Source organism: Somniosus microcephalus, chromosome 8 (genome assembly GCF_052327205.1).
Source record: "Somniosus microcephalus isolate GS21.2 chromosome 8, FLI_Smic_1.0, whole genome shotgun sequence".
NCBI classification, from domain to species: Eukaryota; Metazoa; Chordata; class Chondrichthyes; order Squaliformes; family Somniosidae; genus Somniosus; species Somniosus microcephalus.
Window position 1 is genome coordinate 137,170,965 of NC_140994.1, and position 13,738 is coordinate 137,184,702.

General features: G+C 48.6%; 1 protein-coding gene across 1 annotated transcript in view; it reads right to left on the reverse strand.

The window, feature by feature from the left end:
• Positions 1 to 13,738, reverse strand: part of LOC147113814 (slit homolog 3 protein-like) — a 714,603-nt gene that overhangs the window by 31,832 nt on the left and 669,033 nt on the right. Inside the window, exon 30 of the mRNA XM_085995157.1 lies at positions 4,938 to 5,075. Within this exon, the coding sequence (XP_085851283.1) occupies positions 4,938 to 5,075 (138 nt within the window). The remainder of the gene's footprint in view (positions 1 to 4,937; positions 5,076 to 13,738) is intronic.

A 13,738-nucleotide genomic window follows, 5' to 3' on the forward strand; every position in this document is an offset into this window, starting at 1 on the left:
AGATCGTGCTAAGGACGTCAAGGACCTAGACCTCTTCACTGATGACCTCCCCCTACAGCGTAGCCTAGGGGTGTCGTGGAACATAGCAAGACACGTTCACATTCCAAGTCCTAGATGCCAAGAAACCCTTCACACGTAGAGGAGTGCTCTCTACAGTCAACAGCCTATACAACCCTCTTGGCTTCTTAGCCCCTGTCACCATACAAGGCAGGCTGCTCCTCAGGGAACTCTCCACACGCGCTGAAGAGTGGGATTCACCTCTCCCTGAAGAGATGGAAGCAGAGTGGGACAGATGGAGAGACTCACTCCAAGACTTACAGGAGATCCGAATACCTCGCTGCTATTCGTCTTTCTCTCCCTTAAATGCCCAATTCAAAGAGCTTTGTGTCTTTGCAGACGCATCCGCTAAGGCCATTGCAAGTGTGGCTTATCTGAAGGTCACCACTCAAGAAGGACAAAGCAAAATCGGCTTCGTCTTTGATAGAGGCTAGTTGGCGCCCCAGCCAGACCTCACCATACCCAGGTTGGAACCGTGCGTAGCAGAACGCAACCTACCCCCTCACAGCAGTCTACGGAAGCTGCATCCTATCATCGACATCGACGGACCGTCTCTGAGGTGGTTCTTCTTTTGTCGCCAGAGGACTCCAGTGACAAGTAGAGTTCGGACTATGTGGAGTTGTTAATGACCCCAGACGGGGAGTGTTCTGGACCGATGGACATTATGTGACATTCTGGACATTTTTACATGCAATAGCACCCTCTGGTGGCGGTTATTGTGTTAACAGTTTGTATGCTGGAAAGGTCATCTGATCTTTCTTCCTGTGTGAGGTCATTTGATCTTTGTTCCTTTCTTCCTGTGAGAGGTCATTTGACCTTCCTACCTTTCTTCCTGTTGACCCCAGGAAGCAGCTTTGCCAGGAAGAACCTGACTTGAGTAATGGAGAATCTGCCATGAGAGGTTCCATTTATAATCCAATGTAATCTGATTTCATATCTTAGGCCAAGCGCAATATCTGTGAGTATCTTTGGTTCTTAGCATAATAGCAATGTTGTCAGAGTAATATTTTGATAATACTGTGTTTATAAAAGGTTAATATTTAATAGTTACAGAAGTTAGTTCAAATGTTAGTTAGTTATACAATTAGTCTATTCTACTGTTGTAAATATGTTTATATCTTGTGTAATATCGAATGTGTAGTACTCAGTTTATGTACAAAACATACTTTGTCTTTGTTTACAGTTTCACAAATTTGTTTATGTACAAAACATACTTTGTCTTTGTTTACAGTTTCACAAATTTGTTCAAGTAAAAGCTTCAAAACAGCAACCGCTTCAGAAGAATTATTTTTGAATGAGTGTTTAACTTGCTGGATAGCTAGATAGGAGCACGTCTAGCGCGGCCAGTACAATGCTTGTGCTAGGTCAATTTTTGTAAAACGCTTCCCTCCAGATAGTGAGGCGAAGATATCTTCTATCCTTGGAAGAGGATATTGTACTGTGTGAAGGACTGGGTTCACCGTCACCTTGAAGTCCCCACAGATGCGAACCTTCCTTGGCTCCTCAGACTTATTGTTTAACGTTTTCTTCATGACAGGAACGATGGGTGTCGCCCACTCGCTCCAGTCTACCTTAGATAACACGCCTGCATTCTCCAGATTCTCCAGCTCTGCCTCGACGGCTGGGCGAATTGCATTTGGTACCGGTCTTGCTTTGAAAAACTTGGGAATTGCATTCTCCTCTATTTTTATCGAGGCGGTTACGCCTTTAAGAGTGCCCAGTTCTTGTTGAAATACCTCTTTGGCGTCAGCTAAGATTGTTGACAATCGTCCAGGAGTGACGTCGTCATCCTTTTTACCAGCCACCGTCAGTGCCTGAATGGAGTGCCAGCCTAAACTTATCTTTCTGATCCATTCACGTCCCAATACGGTGGTCCACCATCTTGCAGAATGTAGAGATACAATTTCCGTATTTTCTTGCCGTTGTATTCGACAGGCAGCCTTATTTTTCCTCTGGGGTATACTTTTTGCCCCGTATACGTCCTCAAGACAATGGATGTCTGTCTCAAGTGTATGTGTGAGAATAGCCGCTCGTAGTCTCGTCGATTCATGACGGTTAGCGCTGATCCTGTATCCAATTCCATTTTGACTTGGGACCCTGCTATCGTGAGGGTGACCCAAATGGTTCGGTGATCCTCTTTTGCGATTATGTTGTGAAGTTTGAGACAGCTTAGTCTCTTGTTCCTGGATTCACTATCGCTCATCTGGTCTTCGGAACTACTGTCCGTCATCTTTTGTACTTTCCTGTACGGTTCCTTAGTAGCCTTTTTGTTGTCGTTGGTCTTCTTCCCAGACCTGCAAACTCGTGCAATGTGTCCCATCTTTCCGCATTGCCTGCATATTTTGTCCTTGGACCAGCAGTCCTTCTGGTCATGGTTTGTTCTGCCGCAGCAATAACATTTTGCAAATCCCCGTGTCATTTCGTGGGTGCCGTATTCCTGTGGCTTTTGTTGTATTTCCGCAGCTTCCCTAGCTGCTGCTTCGTACGATACTGCCACGCTGAAAGCCTTATCTAGCGTCAGCTCTTTCTCTGAGAGTAACCTCTTCTGGGTTCCTTCACTCAGGAGTCCACAGACAAATTTGTCCCGTAAGGTATCTGCCAGTCCTGCTCCGAACTGGCAGTGCTTTGATAGCTTGCGTAGTTCCGTAAGGTAATCAGCATTGCTCTCATTTTTATGCTGATTTCTCCTGTGGAATTTAAATCTTTCTGCTATCAGCAGCGGTGTAGGATTTAGGTGTTCCTGTAGGATAGCAACAATTTCGTTAAAACTCTTTGCCTTCGGTTTGGCTGGAGTAATCAGGTCCCGCAATAGGCCGTACGTTCTTGCGCCCATTAAATTTAGCAATACCGATGCCTTTTTCTCATCGGCTATTTCGTTTGCCTCGCAATATACCTCGACTCTTTCCACATACGTGGTCCAGTCTTCTATTGCATTATCGAAGGCAGTGATATCGCCAGTCTTTGGCATCTTGAAAATCTAAGATGGCGCCTCCCGCGCTTTTCCTTCGTCCCCGATAGATCAAAATGGCGCCTCCCGCGCTTTTCCTTCTTCCCCGCCGAGTTAAGATGGCGCCTCCCGCGCTTTCCCGCTGCTGCCAACGCTGTTCTCCGCGGTATTTTTATTTTTCTATCGCGCTTCAATATTTGCTCCGTTAATTGAAGAACCGTTCCCGTCGTGGAGCGGACCCTCTGGGACACTTCCCTCCCTCTTCTTAGGTCCGAACGCTGCCCGGCTTCGAAGCACTGGCCGCGCCCTGTGTGCTCCACCCTCTCTCTCTCTCTTTGCTTCCCGACTCGCTGCCCAGCCCCGTTGCAGAGCCACCCGATCGAGCTCTAGCCCACCGCAGCCCAGGAAGGATCAGTGCACTACCTGCCACCAGCCCGATTAGCTGGGAAACCACAGACTGGAGAACCAAGCCTGGCTCTCGACAGTCTCTCTTGCAACTTTTCAATTCAATGATTTGGAGGGCGGTTGCCCACGGTCGACGCCCGTTTCTCGAGTTCCTTTGGATTTTTTTTTTTCTTTCTTCTGGCTTCGACCTTCAATAACGTCGTCTGAGGTGCTGCCGAGTTGCAGGTAAGTTCGTTTCTTACTCGTCGCCAGTATTATGTCCGTGTGTAATTGAGACACGGACTGCAGGAGTTGATTATAACAAGTCTTTACTGAATGGAGACAACCTGGAAACTGAAACTACAGAAGCCTGCTAGGGCCTTTTATACAGAGGTGGTCACTGCCAGTACTGCAGTCTGAGACCAGTTATTCCCTTAAAGGTACATACACAACAGTTTCTATATAAGATAATACCATTTAGAACACAAAGATAGCGTGCTTCTAAAGATAACGGCAGGCTCGCAGTTTGGTTTTACTTCTGGTACTCTTGAGCACAGGCTGGAAGTACTGCCATTGATTCTGAGGTTTTATCAGAGGTGCTTACCTCCTTACTCTCTGGATAGCAAATGAGCTACATTAAAGATCAGTGAATACATGAGGTGCTGTGCTGCTTAGTGGCATGGAGTGCCGGCGGACACTGATTCAAGTCCTGCGCCACCTACTCATGTTGAGCTGCTGAAGAGAGTTTACAAAATTTGCCAGCAGGCGGCAAGGAAAGAAGAATTGGGTCTGACTGATCCCTGGTGGCTCCTGGTAACTGAAAATGGTTGGGGGGGGTGGTGGTGTGGAGTGGTGTGGAGGGGAGCGGGGAGGGTATTGTAGCTATCTGGGATTTGGACATGTCCCTAGTCAGGCCAGCGAAATGCATTGAATTAATTTAGAGAAAAAGCAGAGAAGCAAACTTTTGCCTAAAAAAGAACTCAATTGAAAAAAGAAATTAGTGAACATGCAGCCTATCACAGCATGGTACTGAGACAGAAAGATCAGGAAGGTCCCACATTCAAACCCAAATCTGTGTTGATCCAGTGAGATGGACCACTAAAGGTGTCCTCATCATCCCTCAGGCCTGGTTTTGATGCTCTCCAGGCTCAGATTTTTGTCAATGCTCAATGTTAAGACCCTGTCCTTATGAAGAATGATCATTTGAGTGAGGTAAATGAGGTACTGCGGCCCGTGCCCCGAAAACAGTACCTTTTGGGAAAAAACACAATACTCACACGCATACACACACACAAAATACTCACACAAACACACTCATACACAATTACAGACACATACATGTATTGACACACGCAGCTAATAAAGGCTTGGTTGTTGTAGTTACGATTGTCAAGGATAGAAACCTGAGCATTATAGTTTAGCTGCCAAGAATTCAATTGGAGCGAGGACATCAGAAAAAAAGAATTAAATACAACAGAAAGCTGATATGACTTGAAGTCCAACTTTTTGCTCTCCCAGCCTTTCCCCAACAGAAAAACTCTTTGCTTACCTGAAGCCGGTGGGGCAGACACATGTGTAACCATTAATGGCATCAACACACTGTGCACCATGCCTGCACTTATTTTCCACGCAGTCGTCATAGTTAGTTTGGCACTTTTCACCAGTGAAGCCAGGCAAGCACTCACATCTGTTGGAAATGGGAAAGGTTGGAGAATTAGCTACAAAGGGAAAGTACACTGCATGCTGCAACCACCACAAGGCCATGCTGAATTCTAATCAACTGATCTCCTGCTGGAAAGCTCCTGTGTGGGCACGGAGGAGGAATAGGATCAGGGTCAGCTCCATAGCAAATAACCCCCCAATGCTTGCTGTCCAGGACCATACATGAAGAATGGCCACTTGGATGAGGTATTGGAGGACTGGCAGTACGTACTGAACCACAGCCCAACAAGACATTCCCCATTGAGCGAGAAGGGAAAATGGAGGGAGAATCATCCTGGGCTGCTCTTGCATGCTTCTAAGTGGCTCAAAACAAAGCAGCATTTATGGAGGCCTGTAAGCAAGGAGAGGAAGGGAGAAAACTGGAGAAAGGTTATGCATTGTTGGGCCAGAATATAGCATCACCGAAAACTGGAACATTAGTTTGATCCATCACTCTGCAGACTTCCCATTCCCAACCAATTCCCAAGCAGAAAGATTGTGTTCTCTGGGGTACAGGAGGGAGGAGATTTGATGGGAAGGCTCATTGAGTTCCTTTTTGTGCCTCTTGTCAGATGGCAGTGTCCTGGCAACACGTGTGGCTTGGCCTCTCAGTTCCCGACTCTGAACAATTTTAACTCAGGCGTGTCTGATGGTCCCAACTCCGTCCCGCATCCAACAGGCAGGACTGGTCTTTAAGGCCCTTAATAACCACTAAATGGCCCCTATAATCCTATTTTAACAGGCCCTTGCAAATTTAACCCTTTTCCCACGTAAAACACGCCTGGTGGGAAACACGAATGTGAAACCTGGTGGGAGCACTATTGGATTGCTGACTATTAACTGCAGGTCAACCATTAAAGAGGAGATTTGATCAGCCATCATTTGCAGGTGGCAGGACATAGTGGTCTCAGGTCTGGGGCAACTTTTAGAAGGCTTAACCACACCTATGGAAGGTTGGAGCCTCACATCCGTCTCCAGTGTGGTCTCCTGGGAAACCCCTCTCGCCACCTTCACTCAGCGCTTCCTCAATGCAGGCATATACCAGAAGCATGGGAGCCATTTATTTCCTTCCCATCTGGGCATTAGAGGAGCTCGAGCACCAGCCGCGGCACCAGCAGAACCAGGAACAACAGCAGCACCAGCAACAGCAGCAGGAGCGCCAGGCTGCTGCTCACCCACCTGAGGCTGCACAGGCCAGAAGGGGCCAGCGCCTGGAAGCCCGTCGGCGCAGGAGATACCCCCCAAACAGGGTCTACAGACGCAGGGTCACCTATCTCAACATGTCTGAGCAGCAACGCCAAAGGCGGCTCCGACTTTCGTGAGAGGTAGTGACTGACATCTGCGCAATGCTACAGCAAGACCTGCTGCCCAGAGGACCAGGTGGACAAGCATTACCGGTGGCCGTCAAAGTCACCACCGCACTCAACTTTTTTGCCTCAGGCTCATTCCAGGGATCAGCAGCAGACATCAGCGGCATCACCCAGTCGGCCGCACACACTTGCATCACGCAGGTAACCGATGCCCTCGCGCACAATCACATCCATTTCACCAAGGATCGAGCAAGTGCCACGGCACGAGCGGTTGGATTAGCTCATCTGGCAGGCCTTCCAAGGGTGTAGGACGTCGTTGACTGCACACATGTGACCCTTATGGCACCCCATCGCAATCCAGGTATTTTTGTCAACCGCAAGGACTTCCACTCCCTTAATGTTCAGCTAGTGTGTGACCACAAGAAGGAAATTTTGCATGTTTGTGCCATGTACCCTGGCAGTTGCCATGACTCCTTCATACTGCGCCAGTCTAGTGTGCCTCCGCTATTCAGACCGCCAGACCAACTTAACGGATGGCTACTTGGAGACAAGGGCTATCCCCTGAGGACGTGGCTGATGACGCTGTTGAGGAGCCCATCCAATGAAGCTGAGGAGAGCTACAACTCCAGCCACATGTGCACCAGAGCCATAATTGGTTTGCTGAAGTTGCGCTGATGCCTGGATAGATCAGGTGGAGCCCTACTGTACTCAGCAGCCAGGAAGAAGACGGCAAGAAGAAGAAGGAGGAAGAAGAAGGAGGAAGAAAAAGATGGAAGAAGAAGAAGAAGGAGGAAGAAGATCAGAAGAAGAAGGAGGAGGAGGAGGAAGAAGACGGAAGAAGAAGAGAAGAAGGAAAGAAGGAGGAAGAAGGAAAGAAGGAGGAAGAAGGGAAGGAGGAAGAGGAGGGGGAAGAGGAAGAAGGAAGAAAAGAAGGAGGAGGAAGAAGAAGAAGGAAGAAGAAGATGGGAAGAAGAAGAAGATGGGAAGAAGAAGATGGGAGGAAGAAGAGAAGAAGGAGGAAGAAGAGAAGGAGGAAGAAGAAGAAGGAAGAAAAGGAGGAGGAAGAAGAAGAAGACGGAGGAGGAAGAAGAAGAAGGAAGAAAAGAAGGAGGAGGAAGAGAAGGAGGAAGAAGAGAAGGAGGAAGAAGAAGATGAAGAAGGAACAAGAAGAAGATGGGAAGAAGAAGATGGGAAGAAGAAGATGGGAAGAAGAAGATGGGAAGAAGAAGAAAGAGGAGGAAGAAGAAGGAGGAGGAGGAGGAAGAAGACGGAAGAAGAAGAGAAGAAGGAAAGAAGGAGGAAGAAGGAAAGAAGGAGGAAGAAGGGAAGGAGGAAGAGGAGGGGGAAGAAGAAGAAGGAAGAAAAGAAGGAGGAGGAAGAAGAAGAAGGAAGAAGAAGATGGGAAGAAGAAGAAGATGGGAAGAAGAAGATGGGAGGAAGAAGAGAAGAAGGAGGAAGAAGAGAAGGAGGAAGAAGAAGAAGGAAGAAAAGGAGGAGGAAGAAGAAGACGGAGGAGGAAGAAGAAGAAGGAAGAAAAGAAGGAGGAGGAAGAGAAGGAGGAAGAAGAGAAGGAGGAAGAAGAAGATGAAGAAGGAAAAAGAAGAAGATGGGAAGAAGAAGATGGGAAGAAGAAGATGGGAAGAAGAAGATGGGAAGAAGAAGAAAGAGGAGGAAGAAGAAGAAGGAGGAAGCAGAAGAAGCAAGAAGAGGAAGAAGGAGGAAGAAGAAGAAGGAGGGAGAAGAAGGAAGCAGAAGAAGGTATAAGAAGATGGGAAGAAGAAGAAGGAGGGGGAAGAAGATAGAGGAGGAAGAAGAAGGATGAAAAGGAGGAAGAAGAGAAGGAGGAAGAAAAGGAAGAAGAGGAAGAAGGAGGAGGAAGAAGAAGATGGGAAGAAGAAGAAGATGGGAAGAAGAAGGAGGAAGAAAAGGGAGGAAGAAAAGAAGGAGGAGGAAGAAAAGGAGGAGGAAGTAGAAGAAGGAGGAGGAAGAAAAAGAAGAAGAAGGGAAGAAGAAGATGGGAAGAAGACGATAGGAAGAAGACGACAATGGGAAGAAGAAGGAGGAAGAAAAGAAGGAGGAAGAAGAGAAGAAGGAGGAAGAAGACGGAAGAAGGAAAAGGAAGAAGAAGAAGGAAGAAGAAGGGAAGAAGAGGAGGATGGGAAGAAGAAGAAGATGGGAAGAAGAAGATGGGAAGAAGAAGAAGATGGGAAGAAGAAGAAGATGGGAAGAAGAAGAAGATGGGAAGAAGGCGGAGGAAGAAAAGAAGGAGGAGGAAGAAGAAGAAGGAATGAGGAGGAAGGAGGAAGAGGAAGAGGAAGAGGAAGGGGAAGAGGAAGGGGAAGAGGAAGGGGAAGAGGAAGGGGAAGAGGAAGAGGAAGGGGAAGAGGAGGATGATAATGATGATGATTCCTAGCACTCCGACCACCATACTGACAGTTGCAAGTATTCCTAAGGCCTCAATGTGGAATTCCCAATAGCGAAATGACAGACGCCACAACTGCAACATTTGCCATCAGAATATTTATGTACAATTACGACGTGATGGCATTTTTACACTAAACACAAAATTCCATCCAAGTGACTACCCTTGTGACTACTTGTGCTTTATCTTCCTCTTACGCGTGCTCCTATGTAGTGTTTCCCCTGTGGCTTCAGCAGATGTGGAGGCCCCTTGCTCACTTTCCTGCTGCTCCTGTCTCGACACCTTTGGCGGGCGTCCTCTGGGGTTGCGAGCCTGTGAGGGCTCATCAACAGTCTGCTGCTCCTGCGGCTGTGCAGGGGTTGAGACGCCTATCTCACTTGGGTGTGGACTCCGGTGGGGCTCTGACCGAGGGCTCTGCAGTGGCATGGAAGTGTGAGCGCTTGGAGAGGAGCCCCCACTTCTTGAGGTATGCCACCAACCTCCCTCCCATGGGTCAGGTCCCCCTCAGCGCCTGCAAGTGGCTGGAGAGCATCTTGCTGCACATCAGGGGGGCCATGGGGACCTATATCTGCACTGGCAGTCCTACTCAGAAAGACTTCCATTAAGGTCTGGTTTCTCTGTTCAATGGATGTCCATCGCTCAACAGATGTCATTCTATTCTGAACAATGACCATGTTTTCCATACCCTGGCGACTAAGCTCCTCCATGGCCGAAGCCCTCCTCTCCTCTACCGTAGCCATCCTCTCCTGTACGGTAGCCAGCCTTACCACGGAGGTAGCAATCGTTTCCAAGGAGGTAGCCATCCTTTCCATGGTGATGCGTTCATGCGCCAATGACTGCACAAAGGCTCTGCTCATGTTCGCTATGGACTCCTCCATTCTCTCCACACTCGCAGCGACCCTAGAAACAAAACTTGCCAGAGACTTCTGCATCTGTGCCTGGAGTTCCATCACCTCTGATCTTATGGATGGACCCAGAGGCAGAGGGTCAACATGCTGCTGAGCCGAGCTGGCAGAGTCCTGTGCCCTCCGGCTAGGACTCTCCACTGCTGTCCCTGTCTCCACAATCTGATGCTCACTTGTGAGCTGTGATACACCAGGTGACAACACTACTCTATGTCCCGAAGGTCCCACCGAGGTGTGAATTTCTGCGCTGGTGCTGGGTGCACTGAATTCTGCTGACGCTGCGCCCTCAGAGGTTGCAGCTTCCTCTGAGGAGTCTGGCTGCTCAGCCTCTTCTTCCTGGCTAGGGGGCATGGATGCTTGTGATGGTCCTTTGGGGGAGTAAAGGAAAGAGTCGGAGATGTGATGCAAAGGCTACATGCACATAGCTTTTTGCAGATGCTCATAAGTCCATCTGTTACAGCTTCACAATCATTATCAGCGACTCATGCAATGTCAAAGAGAGAAATGGGAAACTTTTCTGTCTCCAGCTTGCTGTGTTGCACCCGTCTGTCCGTCCCCCTCACGCGAATCATCCTCAATGCCCATGATTTCCAGGATGGCCTCCTCCCAGGGGGTCAGGTGGGCTAATGAGGCTGTCCCTCCTCCTGTCCTGGCTCGCTCTCTTTTGTTGTGAACTCTCTTTTCCTGCAATGAGGGAGACAAGTGGAGGTTGAGTGAGAATGAAGGAGTGAGTGTAGAGATTGCATAGCATAGATACTTAGAAGGAGACAAAAATGGAGTGAGGTTGCAAGACCAAGGGCCCTCCCTGTGTCTTGTCAGTTGTGTTCAAAACATCAGAGTGAAAGGGAGTGTGAGGGCTGCATGGTGGAATAGTTATGTGAATGTGAGCATAGAGAGAGAGGGAATGGGTGAGGGTGCATGGATGTCAGTGTCAAGTGGGATGTGGAGGAAGAGATTGCTAAAGCTGAGTGCTGGTGAGGAAAGGCAATGGGGATCAGATTGAGGGTGATGGGAAATATATACTCACTTTTCCAGTGCGCTGAAGGTCATGAAATCTTTTCCTGCACTGTATCCAGGTTCTGCGGGTGACTCCCAAGGAGTTGGCCTCCTCAGCCATCTGCATCCACACTGCCTTGGTCTGAGTGGGAGGCCTCTTCCTCCCTGATGAAGGGAACAGCACTTCCCTGTTGGCCCTAGCCCCATTGACTAATGCCTGCAGTGCCGCCTCGTCAAAGCGAGGAGCTCATCTTGCCCTCCCACTTGTCATCTCTCCTGCAGGTCCCTCTGACACCAAATGGAGAAAGCTTGGAAGCCTGCAGAAGAAGCAAGGCTTGCTGTGGACCTTAAATGCAGCAACAATGATGACGTCTGTGGTGTATGTAACCTGTTCCACCTTAAGAGAACTACCTTAAGAGATGTACTACTTTCTCTTGGCTGCTGTATACTGCAGTACCGGTGGTGACCACACCGGTATATAAGCATTGTGTAGTGATTAACTGGGCAGTTCAGCCCTGACCTCCGAATAGTAAAGACCTGTTAAAGTTATTCTTGTGGTCTGTGTCCAGTGATTTATAATAAGCATAACTGGGACACACAGACTTAACAGTGGCGACGAGTCTGATCTTACCCTGCGGCAGTTTTACATCCAAGGCAGCTTCGTCCTCAGAATGGGCGTCGAGAAGAGGCATCCGCCCTCATCATCCTGCTGAGCACCATCGCACGGGAGGCATCGAGAACCCGGGTTAAAAAGAAAAATTCTGACCACGAAGCCCTCCATCAGCGACAGGCAGTGATCATCCCTTCTACCACGGTGGTGGGTAAGCCGATCAGCGACACGAGCAGAAAGTCGGCCGCGTTGACTGTGGAGTGGGGGAGGGAAAACGGAGGAAAAAGGGTGGAGAACTCGACCACGGCCGGTGAAAAGGGCCGGGCTGCAATCGAGGCCGAAAGGCGCAGCGACTGGGGTAGCTTAAGGCATGAGAGCCGTGGAGAACTCAAACGCAGCCGGTGTAAAGGGCCGGGCTGCATGCGGGGCTGAGAGGCGCAACAGCAGGGGAAGCGTGAATGCCCACGGGAACCACGGGGGAGTAAAAGCAGCGTCGGGGAATTGAGAACCGCTGGGGAGGCGAGAACGGCAGCAGCACGGCAATCGCCATTGCAGCCAGCGGGGGAAGAAGGCAAACGCGGGAATCCGCCATTGTAGTCGGCGGGGGAAGAAGACGAGCGCGGGAAAGACCGCCAAGCACGGGAAGCCGCCATTTTAGTAGGCGGGGGAAGAAGACAAGCGCGGGAAGCCGCCACTTTGAGAAAAAGAAAAATTAAAAACTTGCAAGGATGCCTAAACATGGGAACATTAATACCTTTGATAGCGATATCGAAGATTGGACCACATATGTAGAACGCATGGAAGTTTATTGTAAAGCAAATAAGGTACCAGATGATGAGAAAGCACTAACCTCATTAAGCTCAATGGGTGCGAAGACATACGGGCTATTGAAGCACCTTCTATCACCAGATAAACCGGCGGATCAGACTTTCGTGAATATTGTTACTGTCCTGAAAAATCATTTAAACCCCACGCCGCTGATGATAGCGGAACGATTTAAATTTTACAGAAGAACGCAGCTGAAAGACGAAAGCAAAGCTGAATTTTTAATTGAACTGCGTAAGCTATCAAAGTACTGTCAGTTTGGAACAGGACTAGCAGATGCGCTGAGAGATAAATTTGTGTGTGGATTGTTAAAAGAAGGAACACAAAAGCGACTGCTTGAGGAGAATGATCTTACGCTTGATAAAGCTGTCACTATTGCAGCATCGCACGAAGCCGCAGCGAGAGGCACTGCGGAAATGCAGCTATGGTCACCGGAACTCAGCACCAATCAAATGGTCTTGGGTACAGTAAAATGTTATCGTTGTGGAAAGACAACGCACGATCAGAACAGTGCTGGTTCAAAAATCAGGAATGCAGAAAATGTGGCAGGCTTGGTCACATAGCTAAAGTATGCCGGTCAGGAAAGAAGACCAGCAACAAAAAGTCACCGCAGGAAAAGTACAGAAAGGTACACAAGGTGACAGAGAACAGTTCGAACGAACAGAAGTCAAATTCAGACTCCAGCAGTAATGAACTGGGTAGTCTAAGAGTACACAATGTTGGTAATGAAGCAGACCTTCAAACAATCTGGGTCACACTTCAGATAGCAGGAGTCCAAGTGAAGATGGAATTGGACACTGGATCGGCATTGACGGTCATGAATAAGCATGATTACAAAAGGTTATTCCCACATATTCCCCTACGGGATACGGAGATTGTATTGAAAACATACACGGGGCAAAGAGTATACCCCATCGGGAAGATAGAGGTAAAGGTGGTCCACAAGGGCAAAGAAAGCCGAGGAATGGACTTATATGTGCTACCTGAGGGAGGTCCACCACTACTGGGACGGGAGTGGATTAGGAAAATAAATATGGACTGGCATTCCTTAAAAGCACTAACGGTAGATTCCGGTAAAAAAGATGTCAAACCTAAACGATTGTCCAGAATATTGGACGATGCTAAAGAGGTGTTCCAACAGGGACTGGGAACACAGAGGAATTACGGAAAACATCAAGGTTGAAGAACATGCAAACCCGAAATTTTTCAAAGCCAGACCGGTACCTTATGCGATACGACCTGCTGTGGGAGCTGAGCTGGAAGGGTTAGAACGTTCAGGAGTACTGTCTAAGGTAGACTGGAGTGAGTGGGCCACGCCCATTGTCCCCGTCATGAAGCGTTCATTGAGCAACAAGCCGGGGGAACCGGGGAAGGTTCGCATCTGTGGAGATTTCAAGATCACTGTTAATCCGGTGCTTCACACGGTGCAGTATCCGCTTCCGCGGATTGAGGGTATCTTCGCTTCGTTGTCTGGCGGGAAACACTTCACCAAGATAGACCTGGCGCAGGCGTACTTACAGATGGAAGTTGAGGAAGAGTCACGCCAGTATCTCACGATCAACACGCATAGAGGCTTGTACC